We start from the raw sequence: 25863 nt of genomic DNA, 5'->3' as shown, positions 1-25863 counted from the left end.
GAAACATGAGCCCGTTGTTATTACTTGTTTGCGGTGACTTCATACATGAGAAAAAGACTGGAACGAGTAGTAAATGTAAAATGGCGGACAAGGTAGCGGAAGAATCCAAGGTAAATATCGGAGTTTTTTTTTTAAGGCTTTGCGGCTTTTTAAATTCCTTTTCTTCACTATTCAACCCATAATTTTGAAATCTTATTTTAATTTCTTTTACCTTACTTCAAATGATTGGTTCTACAAATTCTGGTGTCCATGCACGTTTTCGTAAATTTTTTGCTAGTCCAGAAATTGAATTGAACTGATTTAAACACAAACTTACAGTGAACCTTCACAATTTCTCTTTTCATTTTCCTAAAAACAAGAGTTTAAGGCTTCGTCTGCAGTCATTTCTGAGTGGCAAGGATGAAACAGGGAAAATCTTGTCCAACGCTGAGAAAACACAGTGTGCGATTGCGTTACTACACTCTCTTCCTTGTGCAAGGCATGCTGTATTAGAACAACTCTGCGATGTGTTTCATGAAGCTGTCCAAAAATATATGGTAGAGTTAGAAAGACAAGCATTATCTGGTATGTAACTTTTGATGTGGGTATGCAGATTTATTTAGAGTTCTACTTTACGTAGAATAATACAGCTGATTTTGCTAAGATTGTTGTCGAATTGAAAGTTGTGAGTAACATTGGTTTTAATTGTGGTTGTTTGTTTGGTTGGTTAATCTTACCAATTCGTGGGTAGTGTGTCGGTTGATGTGTTGATAGCGTGTCGGTGGGATCGGATCCTTTACTTTTAGCTATATTTTTTCGCTACATTGTTCATTCTTGGATAATCTGCTAAAGGAACTCTCCAACTATTGAGAATGATTCCAATCATCCTTTTTATAATAAAGTGCTTTCATAGAAATTTTCACTGGTACAAACTGCACAAGCCCATCATTTTACTGTCTGAATTATTGAACCATCCTAATGTCTTATAGGGAGGCTTCAGTGTATTAAAGAAATTTTATATTATTGTTGGTTACAAAATGCATCATATACTGTATGTCACTGATGTATGAGCTACAGTAGAGCTAAATGTAATATCTGGTATCTTTAGACTGTAATAACAGTTTTATCATCAGGGGTGGGTAGGTAGAGAAGTCTCAAAGTGCAAGTATTTTTGAAGTCTCAAAATGCACATTAATTTTGATCAAACAAATGCATAAAGAGAACTATTTTGAGGTTAGTTTGTTAATGCATTCAAGGGACTACAGTTGCCTCTCATCCAGATGCCCTGGATCCTGAGTTGATATCTGCTTTACAGAATGTCAGTGAAGTTGTTTGCAGATTTGTTGATAATAACCCTACTGCCTGGGCACCACTCATTTGTCAGGTAAGTGTTCAGATCATTTGATTTAAAGACTATAAATACAGTGGCTTACCTTTATATCACATCTTTGTTATCATCTTTCCTAAGCTGAGCAAATGACACCATTCTACTATTAGTAGTAGATCAGAGTGTTTAGTCTTAGTATCTGTGTTTTTGTTTGTTTTTTTTTTTAATTTTTTTTTTCTATTTTTTTTTGTTTTTATCTTTTATTTTATTTTCTTTTTTTAATGATCATTTCATTGAAACAAAAGTAAACTGTTCAAGAACCTTACTTATCAGTATCATATTGTAAACTGTCCCTTTTTTATAATAAATTATAAAATGATATGATTGTTTATAACAAGTAACTGTAATTATGCAATACTGCAGATTTTAATTTTGTAATAAACCAAAACCTCTTCAGGATCACTTTCCCATTAATTACAAATGAAATTAAAATTATCTAGCATTAAATGCACTGATGAAATCTCATAGTATTGTTTTTTTTAAATGTATTTCTATGCAGTGGTCTTTGAATCTCCTTGGGCAAGTTGTCACAAAGAATAATGGAAGGAGAGGTTAGTTCTGCACTCAACTGACAATCAAGTGGAATAAATACCCTGAAAATGTGATTGCTCTTTGCATATCAAATTGTATGGTAATAGATTTTAGTAAAGGTCTATACTTGTTATAGAAAACAAATTTAATTTTTCTTTTTTTGAGTAATTATATTTTGATTGCAGCTGCTGGCATTACTATGTCGCTAAGTGAGGGTCTTCATAAGTGGATGTTATATCCTGCTGTTCAAAGATTGATGGATATTACAGTCCACTGCAGTGCCAAATTGTAAGCTATGTTTATATGCAGTGTAACTTCTTTCTTGTGTAAGAATGGCTTGGGGGAAATTTTTCCTTAAACTGTGACTCTCAGAAATTAACTGAATTCAAAGTTATTCAAAAATGTAAATTCAAGGTAAACATGATCACAGTTGATAATTGCTTCAATTTAATAACTGGTTCATCTGAATTTGAATTGCAATAAGCAACTATGCAATAATCTTTGAGTTCCTTGTAGTTACTAGATATTTAGCATATTGTATCAGTGGCAGCTAATGTGGTTGTTGTTGTTACCAGAGTTGGCAGTGGTGAAGCTGATGTGTGTGTGCAGTGTCTGCTTCAAATAGCAATGAACAGCTCTCCTCATTTGGACTGGGTTGTAGCTCATATTGGGTAGGTCTACAAAATTTTGCTTTGCTTATGGAGAGAATTCTAGTAGTATGTATAGATCATGGCACCATGAAAAGAAAAATTTTACTAGTTCTTTGTTACGTTGTCCACATGTGTAAGCTGTAGAGTTTTTCTTAGATTAATATGTTTATCAAAGTCACTGTGACTCTTCTATTGAGTTTTATAATAAAGTTCAGATATAACGTGTGCTGTCATTGGTTGAAAGGGCATGCTCTATCAGAGTATAGAACATGGAGTTGAAGCTGTCAGGCCATCTGCCAATTTGTAACATGGCGGACCAAATGCGGAATTTTTCTCTTGGGTTTTTTTTCGACCCAGAAGTTCTCTACGACCTAGAAGACGAAAGAGAAAACGAGCTGTTAGCATCGATCGATTTAGAGGATACTGTCTGACAATGCGACCTACCCTTTAACTGAAAGTGAGGTTTCCAACAAAGTTAATTACGAAAACAATGAGCGCGGCGGCAATTTAAACAGGCAAAGATTTGAAAACATGTCAAGTGCCGCAATAGACGAGATAATTGTAAGAGCAGAAACAAAGAAAACCAAACAATCCACGAAATGGGCTATCCGCGTTTTTGAAGGTGAGTTTTTTTGTTGCAAAAATATAATAAATACCATATGAAAACCTCGAATAGAGTGGACGCACATTTGCTAAACTTTCTTGCCAAAAAAAAAAAAACAATCAAGAAAAGTGGACGATTTTAAAACTGGCTAGTACACACACGTTTCTAACCAACAACCATAACTTTCTCTAGAAAATGAACACCAAAATACAAATAAAAATCTTTTTTTTTTTCGTTGCCGTTTTTTTAATAGCTTGGTGTAGTGAAAGAAAAGTTGCCAAGAACCTCCACGAAATGAGCAACAAAGAGCTTGACCTATCCAGAAGTTAAATCCTGCCTGCGAAGCACTTTTTCAGTACCCAAAGCAAGCCGTGAAATCTTAAGATAAAGTTTGGTACGACAACTAGCCTCTGGGGGTCAACACAGCGCAGCAGTTTGTCAAGTTCCAACCACAAGCTTTAAGCAGTTGTTTTCAAATTGTCACGTTGATAACGTCCAGGTTTTCATGGGCCAAAATTCGGCTGGATTTCATTAATCATGTTACTACAGATACTGGTTTTTGTATGCAAAATATGTACTTTGATGCATTCGAATTATTAAGCAAGATTTGCGATTCTTCGTGATAGCTTTTGATGGTTTGACATTTTGACAGCTTTGGTCTTGTTCATCCAATCAAGTTAGGTCTTCCATTCTAACAAGGATTCTGATTGGCTTTTTGTAAGTATGCTCTGTCAGAGTATAGAGCATGCTGACGACACTGTTGTTTGCTTTGAAAATAAAGTTTGTTTGGAAATTGCAAGTAATGTGTGGGTAATTTAACGGATTCTTTATTATAAAACAAATAGAGAAGCCTTGACTGTGCTCTGTTTTGTAGTAAAGCACTTAGGAAGTGGCTAGAGCACTCAAGAAGTGGGGAGAAACACGAGACGTAGTTGAGTGTTTCTCCCTACACTTCTTGAGTGCTCTAGCCACTTCCTGTGTGCTTTACTACAGAACAGAGCACAGTCAAGGCTTCTCTATTTGTTAAGTGGTCATTCTTAAACAACGCTTGGCAAGGATTCACCTCTCAACACATGTGAATACCATTGCACTGTTTTATCCTCTTACTATTAACTATGGTTTTATCTAATGTCTAAACATTTTGATGCAACTTTGTAATAACGTAATAAATGTGATTTGTAGTAATTTGTCCCTGAACTTTGTGTATATCAGTTTCTTTTGATAGTCTATTGTTTATGAAGTGAATATTAAAAGACAAACTTTTTGCTGCAGGTCTCATTTCCATCAGGTGTTTATTCCGAAGTTGCTGTCTGCTGCTCTTAAAGAATACACAGCAAGTCATTCCCTAGGGGGAGGGGGTGGTGATACCTTTGTCATGACCCCCACTGTAGTGCACGTTCTCACATACCTTTCTCTTCAACATTCACAAGAAGTCAAGAATAACCTCCTGGCCATGTTTCATGTAAGTAAAGCTGTTTTTATTCTTTCACAAGTTTCAAACCAGAAAATGAAATCAACAGCTTTAAAGAATGTAAAACCAAAGCAAAGTTTGAAGCACAGCATTAAACACGAAGGCACGCTATATAAGGAAGTCTTCCCTGGGAAGACCTTGGCTCATTTGTCACTCACCCTTGACATGTGTGGGTCAAATTTAAATGCTGGTAGACGAACAAAAGAAGCTAATGAGATATCTGTTGTTTACTTCCACCAGCATGGTGGCATGAGGTAACATGTGAACCACCTACTTCGATCCCAAATTTACCGCCACAAATAAAGACAGTTTCCATTGGAGAAAGGAAATACAAATCTCAAAAATTCTTGTATTGTGATGAAGACATAAAACAATTTTGAGGAATGTACCCGCTGCTCACTGCTTTGGAGTAGCTGTAGCTCAAGCTGACTTGACTCTAAGAGTTCTACATCACACGACGGTTGATTGACAAGTGGTCCAGTGGGACCTAAGGCTCTTTCGTGTTTAAATAAATACGTTTATCAAAACTAGTTTTAAGTCTTTTTGTGTCAATGATTTTTAGGAAAGTATCACAACTTCTCCACAGCATTTATATCATTTACATCATTAATTGGATAATAGCCTTTCTTAAAGATAGGAAACAAAGGGTCAAACTTGCACATGACTGTCTCTCAGAGTGGGGATCGGTCTGAGCAGGAGTACTGCAGGGAACAAAATTGGGACCGTGGCTATTCTTGGTTATGATAAACGATTTGAAAGTACCATCAGCCAGGGATTGTATAAAATATGTAGATGACATGACAGTATATGAAATCATAAGCAAGGGTGGTCCTAGCAATGTTCAGTCTATGATAAACTAAGTAGCTACCTGGTCAACACTCAACTCGTTTCAACTCCATCCGAAATAATGTAATGAGCTAAGAGTTTCCTTTGTGTGCTCCCCTCCTTCCTACGATCTCATAGAAATTAATGGCTCTAAGGTTAGTGCTGTTAGTGTCGTGAAATTACTGGGTGTGTATTTTCAAGACAACCTCAAGTGGAGCACTCACGTTACTGAGACGATTAAAAACGCCGCTAAGTGCGTTTACTTTTTAACTCAGTTAAAGTGAGCTAAGGTACCATCACCAGAATTAGTAAATTTTTATGTTGCTTGTATTCAATCTGTCTTACTTTATGGAAGACAGGTCTACCATTATAGTCTCCCCAATTATTTGAGCTTAAGTTTCGAGCGTGTCCAAAAGAGAGCCTTGAAAATTATATACGGTTATGATAATCATTATAGAGAAGTGCTTGAAGTTGAAGTTCATTTATTTGTTTAAGCAGGTTGATTAATTGGCAGCTGTAATAGCTGATGTGGACCTGCTGTCCTAACCCACCCATCCCACTCCAGGGGAGGACATCCATCACACAGTAATCTCGTGGGTGGGAAATTAACGTCTCCTGCCTCAACCCTGCAGGAGACAGGACCTCCATTTATTCATCCCTATCCAAGAAGACTAGAATATCTAACCATTCTTTGATGTTAGAAGGGTAGCAAATTCTTCTCAATTATTTTAAGACCTTGAGTGTTGGTCGGGCCGGGGCTCGAACCCTTGACCTCCCGCACTACAGTCCAGCGCTCTATCCATTGAGCTAACCGGGAGGTGGTTAGTTCAATGGCTCAATTAGCTTCAGATGGCAGAGCTGAAAACCCGAAGGGATCGGAGAGAAGACCTTTGCTTAAAATTCTTTAACAACATCGTCCCCAATCCCTTGGATTGTTTGTGCCACTTACTGCCTTTCGATAACCAAGATCAACTTATGGAGTTACCACGACGCATACCATTAATTTAGAGTTCCTTTAAAACAAATCGGTTCAGAGATACTTTCATTCCAGCAAGTGCAAGACATTTTAACTAACATTTATTACAATTGTATATGTAAATTAGTTCCCTTTTAGGTTTGATTTTATTGTATAGTTCTATTTACATAATTTGTACACCTTTGCAATTCAGCTTCCAGCTGCTATTAAGGTATTCTTCTCAATAAACGTCTATCTATCTATATGTTTATCAAATTAAACTAGCTAGTTTTAAGTCTTTTCATGTCAATAATTTTTAGGAAAGTATCACAACTTCTCCATAGCATTTATATGTTTATCAAAACTAGTTTTAAGTCTTTTAGTGTCAATGATTTTCAGGAAAGTATCACAACTCCTCCACAGCATTTATATGTAGTCAAATTAAACTAGTTTTAAGTCTTTTTGTGTCATTAATTTTTAGGAAAGTATCACAACTTCTCCAAAGTCCAATGTTGAAAGAGAAGAACAGTTATCAACTCTTCCTTTTCTTCTACACATTGCTACATCATCACCCAACTTACTGAGAGGAACTATCACTGAATTTATTAATGCCTGTAAGTATTGTTTCTTTTATTTTTGGGTTTGATTATTGTTTGAGGAATTCATTTAAAATATATTATCATAGGAACTGTAAGACCCTGCCCTCTCCTTTCTTTGAAAAACATAAAAACGTTCCAGTACAAGGGGTTTGTATGCCATGGCCCAAGAACATGTAGGGCAGGAAAAAGGGTATGGTCATGGATGCAGCTCCATGGTATGCTAACTAAGAAAAGAAGGAAGAAAATGGTGCCTGTCCTTTACTTAATATTATTATAAATACTTATTGCCTGAGTTAGGTTGCACCAGATGGGACTATAATGTTTGGGTCTCAGTCGTGAGACCCATACAGCAGTTCTTTGTATTAGACTTGTAATTAGACTTGTAGATAAATCTAATTGTAATACACTTAGTATAACTATATTATGGTTCAGATTTTTTTCTTATTACAAGTTTTTAAATCAATTCAATTTCTTTTTAGTTATAAATTTAATGTACTTAAATGTTAGTTTCAGGTCATGATTCATATTGTATCATAGGAAAAAAAAAACAGGAACATTCAACTGGTTTCAAAACAATCATTTTCAAACCAGTAATGATTGTAATACCTGATGGTTAAGTTGACTGACTGTGTATAGCTGTTAAGTTTCCTTTTTCTGTTCTTTGCAAGTGACTCCTGAAGTCCTTCTTCAATTGCTGGAGCAGTCTAAGAGAAGAGGGGACTGGAAAATAAGGTGAACTAATTCAAATCAGTCTTAAATAAAGCAGTGGTTTGACTAGACTATAAAGTAGCTAGTGATACCTGATGACTAAATAACACACACAAACAAAATAACATTTCCTCTCCAGCACTTTGATTTGTCTCTCACCATACTAATTAGAAATGGTTTGTTTGTTTTTCTTCTTAATCCCTCCTTCAGCTGAAAAATCTTACATTTTCCACTAGATTGCACAATCGAAAATTTAGTGTCATTCAGCGCATAATCTTTCAGCAATGCACCACCTTGTATATACCTGCTGAGAAGCAAAAAACTAGTGACATGTTTGACTTTAAATCTTAATTAATAAATGCTATGCATTGCCTATAATTATCAAATGAAAGATATTTTCATGAAAACTTTCTGAAGATTTTACCTCCACAATTTTTTTCAGCTTGGTGTCATCAGTTGTCAATGTCATAAAGAACACCGAGGAAGGAGCACTTGAAGTCTTTCAGCTTCTTCTTGAAAACTGTCAGAAACCTGCAGATAGAGGTGCCGTTTAAAATACAAAATTCAATACATTTTCATGAAGTACACTGACTGTATGAAAGACGGTCTAAAATCTATATTTTATTTAAGCGACCAAAGCATTTTTAAGCTTTTAATTGAGGGAAAATGCTCTCAAAGTTTAAGAATTCAGAGAAGTAGAAGAAGCAACAAATTCAACAAGTAAACTCTTGAAATCTTAACCAAGGGGACATCTCTTGACTTTTGGTATCTCTTTTTAATTTGCCCAATATGTTAAACTATTTTGGAGTGCATACTTTATACAAGTTTTTTACAATTTGAGTATTGTTAGCTAAGTACTCATTCTACAGTGCTGTAGGGAACACCAAGGGCTGGTTAATTAAACCAAGTTTAGCCATTGTTTAACAAAACTGCCCTCTAAGCCATCTTCAATTTGGTGAAATCTTTTATCTGAAAATTTATTTTAACAGTGTTAAAAGGCCAGAAAGTTAACAGTGGAAGGACATTTGCTTATTAAATCAACCCTCTTATGGAGAATTCCTGAGGCCCACTACTTGCATAAAACTGCAGTTTGGGTTAGACCTTGGGTAAATAACCTAAATGTGTCTTACTTTTAATAATTTTTGGTTTTGTGTTTGCTAACTAATTACAGGGTCAAAGGAGATTGATTTGGCACAAGCTGCTGAGTTGCAGAATACATTCAGCCTAACAACAGTGAGTTAATAATAATTATATAACTTCATATGAAACACTGGGAATAAAGGGATTATACTTGTCATGTCAGGTGCAATTAAATATCATAATAGCAACTACTGAATGATTTTAACTTGAATTGTGTCTTTTTCCTTTGCTCTTGAAAAAATAAACGTAAGTCAAATGTGTGAATTTGCAGGGATTACTGCTGACCAGACTTAGGGATATTGCTGTTGAGAGGCACAGCCTGTTTTGCAAGAGCACAACCATAGCTTCACTTGACACCAGAAAAACAGAGAGTGAATTTCTTACAGAAATGTCTCATTACACTAAAGATCTGTGCCAGGCACTAATCACCTCAACTGGGAACAAGTAAGTACTTCAGACAAACCCTTTTTCTCCCTTATGACATAAAGTTTCATCATGTATGTGCAAATGTAAGGGGGGGGGGGGCATAATAAGTTAAATTTTTTAAGTGTATGTACAAGCCTCCTTGACCAATAGATCCTTTTTTTTTATTAACAGTAACTATGCACACTATTACATAACTGCTGCTTAATGTCTTGCTAGTTCCCTTTAATTAACTCTTTAACTCCCAAGAGTGTAGATTAGATGTAACTTCTCCCATAATTTCCATGCACTAGTCAGTTTATTGAAAAACTAATTGAAATTAATTTTCTATTTTACTTTGCAGGGTTTCTAATATTTTTCAAATGTTAGTCACCATTTCCATTTACAGTGGACGGACTTCAGCAGCAGGGATTCTCAACCTTGTTCTGATGAACAGTAGATCCACTCAATCTGTAAGAATCTATATATTAATCAATTTGAAACTGAATGAATTGGATAAAGAATAGCCTTCATTTGGTGCAAAAAATTTACACAGATATGTGTCTGCAGACATTTTCTGGTCTTTATTGCAAACAGTTTTCCTTGACACCCCACTCAATGATTGAAGTGTTAGAGCTAATGTATGAGCAACTGCATTTTCTGAAATTTGACAGCTTTGTGTTAGTGTACTTGAAGTATTTGGAGTGTGAAAGGAATGTCATGAATTTCTGCAGAGGAAGGAGGGTGGGTGGGGGGTAACATGTGGCATTCATTTAAGCATCAGATCTATTTTCTTAGATTTGGCAAATACTGCACAGCACTCTGTTCTACATGTGCACATAGGACGGGTTAAACTGTAGAAGCTGTTACCAGTCACTTGAACTGTATGCAGATTCAATTAAAACTGGCTCTGAAAATGGTAAAATTTGCAACTTTGCTCAAAAAAAGAGGAATTCTTCAAAATGTATTAGTAAGCATTATTAACATGCCTGAAATGAAAAAAAAAAGTACTGATTAATATTGAGATGATATGATTCTTTATAACTACAAAGATGACAGTCAGGTTTTAGTTCCTTAGCTGCCAGTTACCCTCTCTGACAGCCATTTATTTGGGGCTCTCATTCAACATGCCCCTGTTCAAGTGATGGAGACCAATCAGTGCTCCCTAGAAAGCATGTGCTGGGAAGAGCCAGTTTTCATCAGAAACAGATTAAACTTTAAGTTTGTCCTTTTGTTTTGATATTAACAGTGTAGAAGGGTTTTTTTTGTCTGATAGTGATGGTTTGTTCTTAGCTTCAGTTATTTGTTCAACTGCATTGTGATCTTGAGCTGTATTATACACAGCTGTTGGATGATGTCGTGAAAACATGTTTGTCAACTGTCAAGTATCCTAGCACTGCGTCACACTCAAAAAAGGTACCAAGCTTTAAGCCACAAATATATGATTGTGAGGAAGTTTTTCCAGTTTTTTTTTTTCAACCAAGTCAGTTTCTGAAGTTGCATCCAGTATTTTAAAGGGAGAACAAATATGAATTCAAAGTGGATTTTGATAATTGTTGCACTTTTGGACAAAAAATGGTGAAATTTCAGCATTATTTATAGGACAGTGCATTTTCCAAGTAGTTATATTTGTCTTTCAAATTTATTAGACTATTTTTGCTTGACTCTCAAAGGTTAATAAACAATTTAAGGTAAATGAATAAAAAGCAACACAAGGAATATACCAAGTATATTTCAGAATTTCTTTTGTTTTGTTGTTGGAAAAACATGGCTTAACTAATGAAAATCAGTGTTCAACCAAACTGGAACATAACTTCAAGCCAGATAAATTACAGAAAAGCTGAATGAATTTTTGAAAAAATAAGCGTGAATACATCAATAAAGACAAGTTGTAATCATATTTTTATGTCATTCCTTTTAAGTTGCTGGCTTTGTTGAGAAATTTTCATGAATTGATTTCCATTGGGAGCAAAAGTGAAAATCTGCCAAGGTATGTGATGGAACAAGTGTAAACCATTGCTGCTAAACTCAAGTAAGGCAGGCTTGTAAGAAAGGAAAATCACCCCTCTTCAGGTTTTTTTGTGACTGTTCACTGGAACCAATCTATACTCTTGCTAGTATACTATGGGGTGGGAAGGGGAGAGACTTGCCTAAGAACAGAACACATTGACCCAGCTGGGACTCAAACCCAGACCATTCCTTTGACCCAGCTGGGATTCAAACCCAGACCATTCCATTGACCCAGCTGGGACTCAAACCGAGACCATTCCATCAACCCAGCTGGGACTCAAACCCAGACCATTCCATTAACCCAGCTGGGACTCAAACCCAGACCATTCCATTGACCCAGCTGGGACTCAAACCCAGACCATTCCATTGACCCAGCTGGGACTCAAACCCAGACCATTCCATTGACCCAGCTGGGACTCAAACCCAGACCATTCCATTCAGAGTAAAGTATGTTCAATACATTTCTGAGTTATGTGTTTCCCTGAAGCTTTTTTAGGAGAGACCTGTTGTTTCTGTATTTCAGCAAGAAAATTATATTTCAGGGAGTAATTAATTTTTTAAATGAAAAGTTTGGTTAATGAACCTCAAATATTATAATCTCCAACCAATGCAGGTCAAAGATGTGTGCATCACTTCAAAGACATCACAGCCTCCTGACTAATTTACTGATTCATCCAAACTTGGAGGTCTCGTTAAAGTCTCTGGAGCTTCTTCTGTCATTGGACAAAATTATGTCAGACAAAGTCTCTAACATAATGAAAATTTGTAGTAACTGTGTGGGGCTGTTCTACAAGTTGTTACACAAACTGAAAAAACAAGATGGAAACATTCGTGGTGAGACCCTGTTATTTTTTTGGATGATCAATTCTCGGCATGGTTTGTGTGTCTGACTATTGTACTTTATATTAAGGTTCAGAGGAAGAAAGAATTTCAGCTTACTACAGTATCATTTTGTTGCAGTGAGATATTTTTGTAAATTGCACAAATGACCTTAAACACAGGCCAGAATTTTTTCCTGCTGGTTTGCACTCCTTCTAAAAAAAAGGCCTAATTTTCAGGAAGACATCCAATTTCCTTGCAAATATTCATTGCCTCCCCATTCTTAAATGGAACAGGATGGATACTTTACCTGTAGACAGCCTTGTATCTTAACTGCATGAAAAGAACTGGGGCAAAGAACACCACCATACAAGAACACAATGGTTTTTTTCTTTTTTGGGGGGTTGTTTATTTCATTAAAAACCAGTAAGTGAAGTCACTTGCAAGAATTCAGTAACCTTGGAGCACTTTTGAAGCGACTCTTTTGCACTGAGCCTATTAATCAATCAATCACCATTTGCGTATGATGCACGATCCTCGCAGTAGAGAGCGCTATTTATGCAATAGCGAAAATCAGACCTGAAAAAAAAAAATCAGGCCTGTACGGGATTCGAACCACTGACCTCTGCGATACCAGTGCAGCGCTCTACCAATTGAGCTAACAAGCCAACTGGGAGCAGGCCGTTAAGTTGATTCGTAATAAACCCGTGATGATAAATCAGATATGATGAATATATGAAGTTCAAAATATATGAACTTCATATATTCATCATATCTAATCACCATTTGATTGAAAAGTTTTCAATTTGTTTCCTGCAGAAACAGTGAAGTCAATCAAACTTTGCAGAGAGATGGTTCTTCTTCTCTCCAAAGATGACAGATGCAGACTTTATTTGATGAGACTTCTGGTGGAGGGAACACTTAAAAAGGTAGCAAAAATGAAGGAAAAGAGTTGGAAACATAAACAGCACCAGTTCAGTCTCTAAATTTAACTAGATGTGGGAAAGAATACATTTGTGCATTTGATATTTTCATATCTCGGTAGTTGTTTAATTTCATGTCATTTTGTTCTTAACAGGAGCATGTTTCCTTGTTTGGTGGGATTTTACCAGGTTAGTTAGAGTATGATGATCAAGCAAGCTTTAGAACTCTCAGTTCATGCTGCTCAGACTTTGCACTGTTAAGGATGTGGTTGATGTCTATAGGCCAGGGTTTTTCATGGGTTTTGCTTCCATCTATCTTTTAATGTTGAGTGTCACCTGGTCAACTTGGATGTGGACCATCAGAAACCATAGAGAGCTATTCTCAGCATTATTCTATCTGTTAATTCTTCTGTTACTGTAGGTTGATATGGATTCATTTACGTGTGTTACAATAAAATTTTGTAAAATTCAGTTCACTGAAATGGGGGGCCATAGTTGCGTTGCAGAGATTTGTCAGCCATGAGAGACAGGTAGTCCGTCTGAGGCTTGTTAGACACCAGCAGAGCCCTAGAGTACCATGGGCATTTACCTCTTATAATAATTATGGAATTATGGTCAGAATGAATTTGGAATTTTTCTCAGTTAATGTTGTCCTACATGTATGCTCTTGTGCCTACTTACTGATTGATTAATTTTTCTTGAAAGCTGAACCAAGTGACTCCGAGAAGGACTTGACGAAGATCAACGTGTCATTATTGGAGAGAAACAGAAACCCTCATATCTCCTCGCACCTACCTTTAACTCCATCGTCGGTTTTCTTCAGTGGAATTGTGGGTAACATTGAGAAAAACAACAGAACAAATGCACCTGAGGTAAAATACTTACTTTACCCTTGTTTAATATATTTTTTTTATTATCTTTAATTCTATGAAGAAATTTTCGTGAAATGATGGAAAGTGTTTGAGTGCTGGTAATAGCATTCTGAATTAGAAAACATAGACTTAAGTTGTGATGATGTGGTTGAGTCGAGGAAAAATAACGATCTTTTATAGATTAAAAAAAAAAAATCTTCTAACATTAAAATAAACCAACTAAGGAGGAGCTGTCTTGCTTGAGCAAATGCTTCCCTTTTGTTGTTTTGTTTTTGCACCTGACCTTTCCTGTCTACAGCGACTCTTGTCTCTCTTTTCCTATTTTGTCATAAATTGATTTTTTTATTTTATCATCGTCCAATAATTGCGGGGTGAAATTGAGCGCTTGTTTGTTCTATTGCTAACAAGGAATGGGAGGATCAATTTGAAATAAACGTAGTTATTCATTTTTTTAGGCGCAAGTATGGCAGCGGACGAGTCAAGTGTTTGTGGATGTTGTGTTCATGCTGTGCACATGTGACCAGGAAGATACAGACAATTCTAATCTTACTCTTCATCATAAATATGTGGATTCATTATCACTGCTGCTCATGGAGCTCGTCTGTCCAGATGTTGTACCCATTAGCTTTGACTGGCCAGATGATGAAAGTCTCAAGTTTACAATAGAACGGTAGCTAGGTTGACATAAGCATGAAGCGCATCCCTGGGATATCAGGAAAAGTTTACCGGGGCATGATCCTTTGTTATTTACGCTGTTTTTGAAACACGACCCTGGGTATCGTTTTTCTGATTTCTGAACTCGATAAGCATCCTTCCAACATGTATATATTGAGTTCTTCTTTCAAAATATTTACCTTGCAAGAGGTATTAGAGCTGTTGTATTAGAGCTGAAAATTTCAGGGTAGTGACAATAACGGCCTTTCAATCTTCAGATGTGGAAATCGAGTAACATGATTTGGGAATGCAGCGCTTTATGTTAGTGTGGAAAATGACTATGTGTGCTTAAAACGAGAATTTACGCATTTCATGGTAATATGTGGACAATGTTTATTGTCTTTCGAGAACACTAAGAAAACTATCCAAACACACTTGCTCTGATGTTTTGTTACAGCGACTTACGGATAAAGAAAACATTTGACGAGAATCCAATCCTGTGGGCTCTTGTGAGCATTGTAGCAAGAGGTATGTGGTTATCTTATTTTGGAATATTTTTAGTCATTGATTTTTATATGCTTGTTGTGGTTGTGTTTAGATCTTAGAAACATCACGAAGGTGTAAAGTTCATGAATTGTGCAAGAGTTAAAACGGAACATGCTATATCAGTACGAAAAAAAAAAAGGCATAAAATGGGTTCTCTATCTAGCACCAATGGATTGATTGAGTGTTCGGTTTTTTAGATTTGTTCCGTCGTATGTATGTATGGGTATGTTACCCAGATATCTAGTCATCATTGAATTCATGGCCTTTAGCGAACCGCAGTACATCGTCCAAGAACACTTAACCCTGTAACTCCTAGAAGTGATTAACTTGAAACTTCTCCCTATAATATCCATACATTATTCAGCAAACAGTTGACGAGAATACTCAAACTTATCAGGTAGAACTTGTTATCGTGATCTAACACCAAATTCTCATTACTAATATACAAGGAAATGTGTAACAGCTAAAGGTGAAAATTAACAATCTTGGCAGTGAAAGGGTTAACCATTAATTTTTAAGCTTTAAGTGACGATAACCCAAATTGGTTTATTTCTGCTCTCGCTTGCCTTTTAACGAACTGCACAGCTCATAGCTAAAGCTGAAGCTTACTGTGTTATCATCCACTTAAATCAAATGGTATCAAATGGTATCAAATGGTATCATGGCAAAGAAAGGGCCGATATTTCTCATAATTTTGTGTCATTTCACCTTATCAGGTGTCTCATCACTTTCCAAATGCAGCCCTTTAGTTTCCAGTCTACTAGCAACTGTCATGTCCACCTGGGAAGTATACAGAGGCTCGACAGTTGACCAATCTTCGTTGAATTTTAAAGTCACGTGTTTCATAACAGACATTATGACAAAGGTGAGTTATATAGAGAAGCCATGTGTAGGCTGTAGTCACATTGCGAATCCTATGAAATAAGTGACAGTGAGTTGAGAAGCTGTTTCTCGTCGACAACAAGAAGTTTCCTTTCATTTTGCTCATTTCTGGATTTTTATTCCATTTTAAAACAAAATAGTTCGAGAATGGTCCTCGTCATTCAGTTTCATTTTGTAAGTTTGGGTTTGAAAAGACAAAAACTGAATTTTCCATACCGCTCTTATAAGAGTTTTAAGTAATCACTCAATTTTTGTTACACTGAGAGTCATTACGAAGAAATGAACATATCTCATGTGTGGAGACATAAGCCCGAGTCTCCTCCGTTTGAAAAGGAAAAACTTTGCTGGTCAGTAACGTTGATTTCTTTTTGAAGGCAAGTTGGTTGCCTCCCCCGCTCAGTAGGGTTGGTGCTGTATTTGGTCTCCTGAAGCCAAAGGAAATTTATACCATACTCAACACCATGTGGAAAGTTCTTAAGGTAAGCACATAGCAGTGTATAGTTGTCTTTCTGCCGTGGTGTACTATTTCAAATTTCGATTAACGACTTTGTCACAGCTCTCAAATTAAAGGCATGTTGTACGACGTTGTAAAAGTGTTTTGACGATGGATAATTTCTTGATAAATTTTCACAGATGCGTGGGTTACAGCCAACTTTTGGTATTTAAATGTTAGATTAAAATCATATCAACCATATGCATATCCAGAGACATGAAAACTTTTATTCGACAAAATAAGGCGAAGTACGGTTCTGATTTCATATTCCCTACAATGATGTTGTATTTCCTTTTAAAAGGAATTTCCTCCTCCAAGTTCTGCCATGACACCAGAAGCTACTCGGCAAAGGTGGCAGCAAGGTAATAAAACTTCTTATTTCAGTGGGATTCACAATTCCTATTCTCTCGCATTTCGGATGTATCTCCTTTTACTTTTACCTTGGAATCGTGATATCTAAACCTCATTATGTTTACTTTATGCGCCTGTTGTGCCGCTTTGTGAAGCAGAAAGCTTTGTAATAAATAGGAATAATTTTAGTATCTTAATTTTTATTGTCCTGTAATAAAAGAGGGTAAGAGGAGAAAAGTCACGGGAAGGTCTATAATTTTGCTATATTTTGCTAATAATTTTAGTATCTTAATTTTTTTTGTCCTGTAATAAAAAAGGGGAAGAGGAGAAAAGTCACGGGAAGGTCTCTCTAACTTCGTTTGTAACACTTTTGTACAAGGAAATAGCACACCACTGCGAGTCATTTCGAGTGACATCATTCTTTTGTGAAGTCAAGATGTCTAGTTTTGGTATACTTCTCGTTACCAAGAAGAGTGCTTCGGAACATTACGTAACGAGCTGAGTTAGGGCTCTAAATGTCACCAGGATTGCGCTGAGCTCTACAAGCGATCGTAGCTCTAACCCGCTGATTAATGGGGTATGGTTTTTTTTTTCAGGAACAGCCTTCAAAACTCAGAAGGAAGTGGTTAAGGCGATCTTTGTGAATAACATTGAAAAACTTGGTCATCATTATGCTCGTGTGTTTGACGAATCTTGGTAATATTGTTTATAAGACTTGTACAGCGTTGATATCAATAAATTTTTAACTTCACTTATTTGTCTTTTTTGCTTTGTTTTGGTTTCTTCTCCTTTTTAATTTCCGCGTTCTCTGAAGGGGTCTTTGGTAGATGGTGGTTGGGATAATCGAATTCCATATTACGATGTCGTGCCCAATCTTTCCCTTGTAAATGCGTGTTCACGGCAAAGCTTTAGCTTCGAGTGTTTAGTCAACAATACATAAAAAAAAAAAAAAAAAAAAGATTCATTTTAAAATATTTTTTCCGTTTGTCTGTTATCGCGATTAGGACTAACCTGACGGATGGACGGACGGATAAATGGACGGTTTTCAGGAGGGAATTGAATGGATGGATATTTCTTTTTGTTAATGGCTAGGAAATTCATGCTATGTGGCGATAACTTTTGATCTGTTTCCTACACTTTTAAATTAAAAAGAAGACACTATCGGACTCACTTGTTAAACTTCTATTTCCACTTTTTTATTATTTTGATCCTCAAATATAATTCATACACTGCCACTGACTTTTGGGATATTTCATCAGGGCAAAAATCACAGCTTTCGCAAACAATCATCTGGGGCCTCCTCGTGAGAGGTTAATGGTGTTTCAAACTACTACACGCTTTTATCTTCACTTAGGTATATGCCATGTTGGTCACGGCATTTGTACTCTTCATTATCGAATTTATCGCACTGTCGTATCTCCCAATTGTTGTTTCTCCAGGCAACAACAATGTTATGTTGGTGTCCAGCTCCTGTCGTCGTCAGCTTTCTAAAAGAAGGCTTTCTTCCGGTCTTTGCATCTTTCACCTCTTGAGCTTTTAAAGTTATTTCATGTTGATGAGGACCTGGGGGAGTCTTTGTAGCGTCTGCCATTCGAAGTGTGAGTGGTCTGTCTGTAGGTGCTGTTGGCAAAACACCAGAGCCTGCAATTGGTTCTCTATAGAGATAGCCATAGGATTGTGATTTCATGAGGAGATCTTTCGTTGCTTCAAGTTCTTTCCACATGGCGCTTCCCTCTCCGTGAACAGGCATGATGGGATAACGTTGACGCAAGACGCCAACACCGTCTATATCTGGTAAGAAGATCCGAGTTCCACTAGCTCGACAGATCCTTACGGTTTTGCCATCCCTGTCCAACACACCAACGCTGTTTTTGGCTGTATCTGCAGAATCAGTGCTGATCTCCTGCCCTGTGTAAAATGCAGATGGTGTCTGGTAATACTTCTTACTATTGGTACCATTGTAAGCCTTATCAGGAGTTCTGCCTCCAGAGCGACCGCCTTGAAACACTGTTTTTCCGTATGGCTCCCTCTCTGAGCCTTTGTACTCAAGCTTGAATGGATTCCAACTGTTCAGGGGCGTCATGTATATTATTTCTAGTGGAATGGCGTATGAGTACTTCTGAGAGACCGTTTTGCAACGTGGTTTGTTCTTTGGTCCTTTGCAAGTTTTCAGTTTCATACCGGCTACTTTTGGTTGACTGTTCATGGCCACGTACAGGTTTACATCTGAATAACCACGGTGCCGTATTGCCTGTCCCATGGCGTCTCTTTCCAGCACTTTGAAAAGTCGATGGTAGTAAGCAGCGTTCAGTTTTCCTGGTTTCTTGGGATTCATACTCTGGGCAGGCAGGTTAAATGCGTTATCAGTTAGATCGCCTGGGTAGTTGTCCTTTCCAGGAATCTCTCCCATGAGTTCATCAAGCAAAGTAAATCTAGGATTATTATTGAAACCGTCGGACCACTTGTCGGAGTCTTTGGGATTGAGTTGGAATCTTGCTGCTCTGGTATTTGTCTGCTCTTCATATTTCCGCTCGGCAGGAAGTCTTGAATGCAGCTCATCAACCATGCGAAACCTGTTCAGTGGGACGTCTCGACTTAAGGGGTGACACAGAATCCGATAATTCCATTGAGCAAAGACGGGGATAGTGCCATTGATTATATCTATAATTGTAGTTGGCAGAAATGAAAAGTTCTCCATATTGTCTTTTCTTCCGGTGTAAGAGGTAAAGCGAACTTTCTCTTGTAAGTCAAACCAGGATGTTGCGTCAATGAAATGCCGGTCGCTCTCGAAAGGTTCGTCAATATCCTCGGTTGCAGTGCTCCATGCTCCCTCCAAGTAACAGAGTACTGGCTTGAAGTACTTTCTGTAATCTCTTACTGTATGATCTTGATCTTTCCACGCCTTGAACCATTTACGCATCTCAACGACCTGTTTGTCTACACTGCCTTTATTTTTTACTTGTGGGGGCACTTTTGGAAAGGGAATTTCTTCAATAGCATGGTAGTCTCTGCTCGTGGTATTGGGCATGAAGAGACGGTAATCATTGTGCCTGGTCCTGAATTCCACTCCGTTAAGAACACCAACAAATTCTCCCAAGCCCACTGTGCGAATGTTATTGGCGTGTTCGTGAATTGCCAGCAGCCTGTTAGAAAATCCGTGCGTTTCCGAGTAGTAATTTCGTGTGCCGTCGTGCCCGAGACGTACTTGCTTCACGCCAGAGTCGCCATCAGATCTGATGCGTTCTTCAGCAAACAGCTGCTGCAGCATCACCTGGCGGGACAAGGCACCCAAAATGTTCCGGAACGTTTTTAATTCTGCGGCAAGCTTCTTGTCAGCATCCTCGACTCTATCTGCTACATCGTTAAGGACGTCAGCGTAACATACACGACTTGTGCATGCCAAAAAGAAGATCAGTCCCAGGAAACGTGGAGTCATTTCTATCGAAAGAGTGAAAACGTTGACATTAATGAAATGATTGGCAACCACTACATGCAAATCGACGATTTTAACTTCATTCTGAGTGGGAAAAGCAGATTCGTATAGCAAAGCTTTGGAACTTTCTTGAATTATTGTTTCACGTTTCAAGTTGTTGGGGCAAAATTGTTGCGTTGCCACCGTAATTTTATTGCGTTTAACTTTTTACCAGCAAGGACTTGAGCAACAACGTCCCGCGTTCATCTGAGGGAACTGAGTAAGGTGACCGTCCTTTTTACTTGAGAAATGAATGAATCAAAGCAAAGAATCCTAATAAGTGACCGCCAACCAAACTTACCATGGATTTTATTTTTTATTTGTTTGATTGTGTTTCCAAAAGGTTTCGAGGGTGTTCGAACTTCCCTTATCTTGCATGGCTGAGCGAAGCTCATTTAATACATTTTTGAGTCATACACCTGCAAGATTCGTGGGTGAGAGCTTAGAGAGTTTCTCTTAGTAAGAACCTTATTGATCTAAACCATATAAGCACAGTATCCACCAATATGTGATTATACGAGTAAATGCAGTATTAAACTATATTATTCTTAATGGCATCATGATAATATTATTTCCGCATTACAAGGTACAAAAAGTATTTTTTCGATAACACTAGACTTTCTCTTGTAATATATATATCAAGACTTGTATATGCACTCGATTCAAGTTACTTTTAGGTCCTAATTTTTTTCTCTCCTAAAATTTTTAATTGAAACTTCCCCTATCCTGTTCTGCGAACAGGATACAAAGAACGAATGTTGGGGAAAAATGGCATTAAGTTGTAAAATATATCAGCAAAGAGAATGAAATTTACGAGGTGAAATATACCTTGTATGTTATGTCCTGAACCCTTTCCCATGCAAAGCTTTTCTGATCAAATAACTTCTCACAATAAAGTCCGTGAGAAAATGATTCTGCCCACAAGGAGAGTCTCCTGTTATATGGTTTCAGCACGAGTCCAACTGCATGAATCTGCCTAAATATTTGTCGTTGTTTACTTGTTTTGCACATCTTTACAGAAAGATTGTTTGATCATATGGTTGTTTCCCTCATTTCATTAAATGGGAGCCTTTTGAGGTTGTATAATATTTATGGTTGACATTGACCTATCGTCTTTCAGATAAATAGTTATCACAATAGCTAATCATATTGTTTGTTGAAGAGAAGTTTTACCAGGTACCTGAAAGAATTCTCAATACAATTCTCATTTTTTTCTTTTTGAACAGTTTGTTCAAGTTAAACTTGAATGTATTTGAGTTCGCAAAACCGGCTATTGTTCCTGGATAAATACTTTTCTTTTCCCCCAGCTAAGTAATGTTTAGAATATCACCCTTTTCGGTTTTTGTTGTCTCTGTTGTCTAAGAGCAGGTTTACTTATCTGTGTTGTTCATAGCAACTGAAATAATGTAGATCAGCTAAGTATGTTCTTTTCCCTAGTAGTTGCAAAGTTTTTCCATCATGATATAAGGTCACGAGAGGAAACAACCACGTATAAAACGAACTCGAGTATGATTGGTAACACGAAACTGGCATACTAATGATCTTTTGCGGGACTATTGCAGTTTGAACTGTCCCGCGGTCTCGTAGAGATTTTGACTGCATCATGTTTTGTAAATCAAATAAAACGGCTTCTTGACTTTAATAAAATAGTTAGCAGCCCACGCTTCTGCTTGGTTAAAGCCGTTAGATCTCTTACGTGTTTGTTCGATGGAATTATGACTGAATGAAAAAGAAATAAATCGAGATGAAAGTCTGCAATTGTTAAATGGCAGACTACTAAATGTTTCCTAAAATAAAAATATCTCCTTTTTCTTCCTTTAATTCACAAGAGATCAATTTTCCTTCCAAGTTTCAATTAGTAAAGATTACTCTGTCTTCTGAGGATCTGCAGGATAATAATGCAAAATCTATAAGAAAATGAACAAAAAATTTTTTTTTGCCGAGATATATGAATCTATGGGTGTGCGAGCAGTCTCATTGCATTTAGCTTTAAAACGTTCTATTTTGTACAGTTTCTATCTCGTTTACCTTCACACATTAATAAGTTAACATCTGGCGTTGGGGTGTACTTTTCTTTTACACTTGACTTATTCCACAATAACACCTCAATTTTTTAAAGACAGTTTTGCTTAAAAGTCCTTCGGCTAGCTCTTAGAAACCAACCAGGTTTTACATAGCTCAACTGATCTCATCCTTACTGAGGAGATCGGATTTGACTTCCAGAATACTGGTGGTGAAGACCATCAACTAATATTTACACTTAACAGGATTGTCCGTCTCCCTCCTATATCGGGACATAATGATTCTTCAGCGGAGAAAAATTGTTCAACTTTCAAAAGAACCCTGAGAAGACAATTTTTGGCAGACCATATGTGTAAAAGGCGGGATGTAAATTTTAAAGTTGTCAGCCGAACTTTAGATGACATTGGAAAAAACCTAAAGTTCCATTGATAGCACAAAAACAAATGGGTCGTTTCTTTTCGTCTTAGTTTTCATCTTATTTGTTTTTTGTTTTTTTTTTCACTATTGCTCAAATAGTGCTTCACTGCGAGGATGGTGTACATATATGTTACTTGTTTATGTTCCGATTGGAGAGTCGAGATTTTCGATATTCGTCAAAATAAACACATTTTCATCTTGAGTCAAACCAAGAACCTTTCCTTTTTTCAAGTCTAGCTTTCTCTGAAGCTGAGAAGCACAAATTTCAATTTTGAATCGACCTTTGGCATTAAAACCAAATAGATTATTTTGCGGGCATAATTGACGCTCAAGTGGTATGCACGTTCTCAAAGTAAATAACTCCACCCCCTATGAAAACGGAATTGTCAGATTTTCGATAGTCGTACAGCTAGTTTTCTTACATTTTCTTTTTTCAACATTTAGCACAGACAATAAAAGTTCCCCCGGCAATCTGTTTTCTGACAATGATTTTTAGGGGCTATTTTTCCATTACTACTGCTGATGAGAGTTGCAAAGTGAGCCATTTTAAGATCGACGATATCTTCTTGTACGCCAGCTAATGAGTAACCACCAACATTTTCATATCGAAAATTTAACTGGAAAGCTAGAAATATTTTTAGCAGTTATTGTCATCGCAAATTACACTGGATTTCTCATTTCGAAATTAAAAATATGGATTTCGCAAATTACAGATTTCCATTTTGTTTGCATTACACCACCTATGAACCAACTCGTTCATAGAAACGTACAGAGTTACAAAATACGCCTTTAAGCTTCAGAGAAAGAAATCTCAGATGTTATTTATTTACACACGGAGAGAAAATTCTTCCAACAGCTAAGAAAATAGCACATTTTGCCTTTTTTAATACTGTTTTATTCGGCTTTGAATCCGCAATTGACAACCAAATGCAAAAAGACAAAAAAGAAGAGCCAATACCTTTACTGATTACAGTAAGAGGTCCCAATTCCTCACTCAAGGTACAAAATGAAAATCACACTAGAACGTAATGTTCTAAGTAATATTTTACATGTTGAAATCAATTTCGTAAAATAGAAATTCTTGTGCTAACGCTGTAGCAGCCATCAAAATAGGTCAAAGCAGTTCTAGTCGTCAGTTTTTTGGGTGACTGATTGCCAACCATCAAAACGTCAAGTTCAATTTGTTAGTTTAGGATAAAATAATTTCAAAAACTTCCAGAGAATATTCTTCGAAAATTCAAAATTTGCTATTCAGCTCAGTTCTGCTTTCCTGTAACAAGGGCTATAGTCACGGAATATTTGATGTCTTCGCAGTTTAGCATCATCGGCGCCATTTTGAAAAGTTTTGATAGTGAAATATCACGAATTCCATCGAGGTCAATAATTAAACGCGCTTAAAAAATGGCTATCCTCTGTTGTCGATGTTATCAGTTTTATAGACAAACAACATGAAATAAGAGTTAAATTGACAACTTACTTCACTTTATCACTCGGTATTACAGCGGAGGTTATGTAGCAATGCTTGCAGATCTGTCGTGTTGTTGCAGTGTGACCTTCCAGAAAAGCTTACTTCATTAATTTGAACTTTTTGGTAAGTTTGCTCAATTTTACATTTTCTCATGGCGATAGCACGTCCTGGGAGCGGCAAAGGATCAATACGTGACTCGAGGCTAAGGCAAAAGATGGTATGGCACCCGTGAAGTTTTCAAAAAGACGAGTCATTCGCATATGCATCAGTGGGAGGTGGGGGGGGGGGGGGGAGGGGTGATTTTTCCCGGCTCTTGAAATATACATGGCCCGTAAATGTTTTCTTTCATTTCATGAAAATCTCAAGATTTTTCATAAACCGCTGTTTAAGGTAACTGACGCACGAATTTTCCTAAAATTCGTGCGCCTAGGTTGTCATTCTGTCAAGAGGGAGGGGATCCTAATCCCGTTTCACGCACAAAATTGATTTGTCTTGTGTACCTTAAACAGCGGTTTCAGAACAATCTTGAGATTTTCGACGGAACACGAGCGTGGCAAGATCAGGATACTTGGGATACTCTTAAAAAAAAAATCCCACGCATGATCCATACATCATACGAAAATTCGAGACTGACTTCGCCAACCGCGAGCACGCCTTTGGAATTTTCTTGCTAGTGTCTGAGCAGAAGATACTCCGGCATTGTAAGAAAAGAAAGCTTGAGCTTCATTGAGCCTATTTTGGGAATAAATTTCACCTAACTTGTGACGCTCTTGAAGTTCAGTCCTTAGGTGTATCGTATTTAGTGCGAAGGTAATCCATCCAAATTTACTATCCTTTGCATCTATGACTGCCTCAATTCAGGTTTCTCAGTCAGGTCCCTAAGCCGGCTCTCTTTCGATTGTCATTCGCCACGTCTTGCGTAGTCATCTTGGCCTTCCTTTGCCTGCTTTTGTCGGAGTAAGAACAAGCGTGGGTTTGAAAGGTGTTTCACTCGTTTGCAGTAAGGGCTGTTGACGCCTCAGTGGTCTCGATCAGGGAGAACAGTAAGGAAAAACAGAAACAGCTTTTTTTTCTTATTTTGTAAGAACATCAAAACGCTCTCTCATCTTTGATCACTTTTTAAACAAAAATCTAGGATTTGAAAACTAGTGAATATCACTAGTGGAATTCCACCCAGTATTAAATAGTTTTGTTTGGGGTGTTTTCGTCATGACAATAGACCCTAAAGAACAAAAAACAATTGCAAGAAAACTACACGACAAAATAGTTTCAAAGAAAGAATCAATTACAAACAGAACAAACCACTCTGATCTAGCCAAACTCGTAACAGCTATTAACTAATTATTTCCAAATAATAACTAAAGGCAAGATGTGTGATGAATATTGACAGTTGTAATGGCTGAACACATTGAATACTAACACTCAGGCCTGACTAACACTAAAAAGGAAAAACATTGACGGAAATTAGATCGTTTTTAATTTTGCGGTATGTGTCCTATTAAAAACTGAACAGCATTTACGAAATCATTTGTTACTTGTCTTTTTTCACCTTGTCCCAGTTGTCTTTGTCAAACCTTTATTATTCAGACTCGTTGGGACTTGGATAAATAGTCCGAATAATCTAGAGTTTGGATAATCGAAAATATGAATATTAATGAGACAATAATGTGAACAAAAGAGAAA

At 37.0% G+C, this 25863-nt stretch overlaps 2 protein-coding genes and 2 long non-coding RNA genes across 4 annotated transcripts; 2 read left to right on the top strand and 2 right to left on the bottom strand.

The window, feature by feature from the left end:
* Window positions 1-16: 16 nt before the first annotated feature.
* LOC111326624 (integrator complex subunit 5-like) lies at window positions 17-17552 on the top strand. Its single transcript, XM_088756960.1, has 25 exons — window positions 17-110; window positions 360-564; window positions 1236-1363; window positions 1866-1917; window positions 2083-2185; window positions 2473-2568; window positions 4424-4613; window positions 6884-7016; window positions 7670-7733; window positions 8152-8252; window positions 8881-8942; window positions 9121-9293; window positions 9616-9724; window positions 10545-10667; window positions 11174-11241; window positions 11875-12095; window positions 12900-13009; window positions 13159-13192; window positions 13709-13875; window positions 14331-14545; window positions 14987-15057; window positions 15792-15940; window positions 16332-16436; window positions 16752-16812; window positions 17398-17552. The coding sequence occupies exons 1-25, from the start codon at window positions 81-83 to the stop codon at window positions 17499-17501; spliced, it is 2874 nt and encodes a 957-aa protein (XP_088613086.1). The 5' UTR covers window positions 17-80; the 3' UTR covers window positions 17502-17552.
* LOC148733942 (uncharacterized) lies at window positions 2631-8021 on the bottom strand. Its single transcript, XR_015999999.1, has 3 exons — window positions 7869-8021; window positions 7608-7721; window positions 2631-2918 (listed from the first exon to the last, which is right to left on the bottom strand). It is a non-coding gene; the product is annotated as an uncharacterized LOC148733942 (long non-coding RNA).
* Window positions 2912-3950, top strand: LOC148733943 (uncharacterized). Its single transcript, XR_015999998.1, has 2 exons — window positions 2912-3169; window positions 3405-3950. It is a non-coding gene; the product is annotated as an uncharacterized LOC148733943 (long non-coding RNA).
* Window positions 17553-17972: 420 nt separating the features above from the next.
* Window positions 17973-21209, bottom strand: LOC111326670 (uncharacterized). Its single transcript, XM_022930723.2, has 2 exons — window positions 21102-21209; window positions 17973-20239 (listed from the first exon to the last, which is right to left on the bottom strand). Exons 1-2 carry the CDS (start codon window positions 21130-21132, stop codon window positions 18132-18134), a joined length of 2139 nt encoding a protein of 712 aa, XP_022786458.2. The 5' UTR covers window positions 21133-21209; the 3' UTR covers window positions 17973-18131.
* Window positions 21210-25863: the final 4654 nt, after the last annotated feature.

The sequence above is a fragment of the Stylophora pistillata genome, chromosome 4, assembly GCF_964205215.1.
Source record: "Stylophora pistillata chromosome 4, jaStyPist1.2, whole genome shotgun sequence".
In the NCBI taxonomy this organism is placed as follows: Eukaryota; Metazoa; Cnidaria; class Anthozoa; order Scleractinia; family Pocilloporidae; genus Stylophora; species Stylophora pistillata.
The sequence above is the reverse complement of the archived record's forward strand: the minus strand, read 5'-3'. Positions and strand labels throughout refer to the sequence as shown.

What these genes read in the sequence shown, in the direction of transcription:
- LOC111326624 (XM_088756960.1), top strand. Translation starts at nt 81, where the DNA reads ATGGCGGACAAGGTAGCGGAAGAATCCAAG. An exon ending in ACCTCCTGGCCATGTTTCAT is followed by an intron (nt 4,614 to 6,883) that starts GTAAGTAAAGCT and finishes ATTAATTTTTAG; the next exon opens with GAAAGTATCACAACTTCTCC. An exon ending in ATACATTCAGCCTAACAACA is followed by an intron (nt 8,943 to 9,120) that starts GTGAGTTAATAA and finishes GTGAATTTGCAG; the next exon opens with GGATTACTGCTGACCAGACT.
- LOC111326670 (XM_022930723.2), bottom strand. Translation starts at nt 21,132, where the DNA reads ATGGGAAAGGGTTCAGGACATAACATACAAG. An exon ending in TTCAGGACATAACATACAAG is followed by an intron (nt 20,240 to 21,101) that starts GTATATTTCACC and finishes CTCTTTCGATAG; the next exon opens with AAATGACTCCACGTTTCCTG.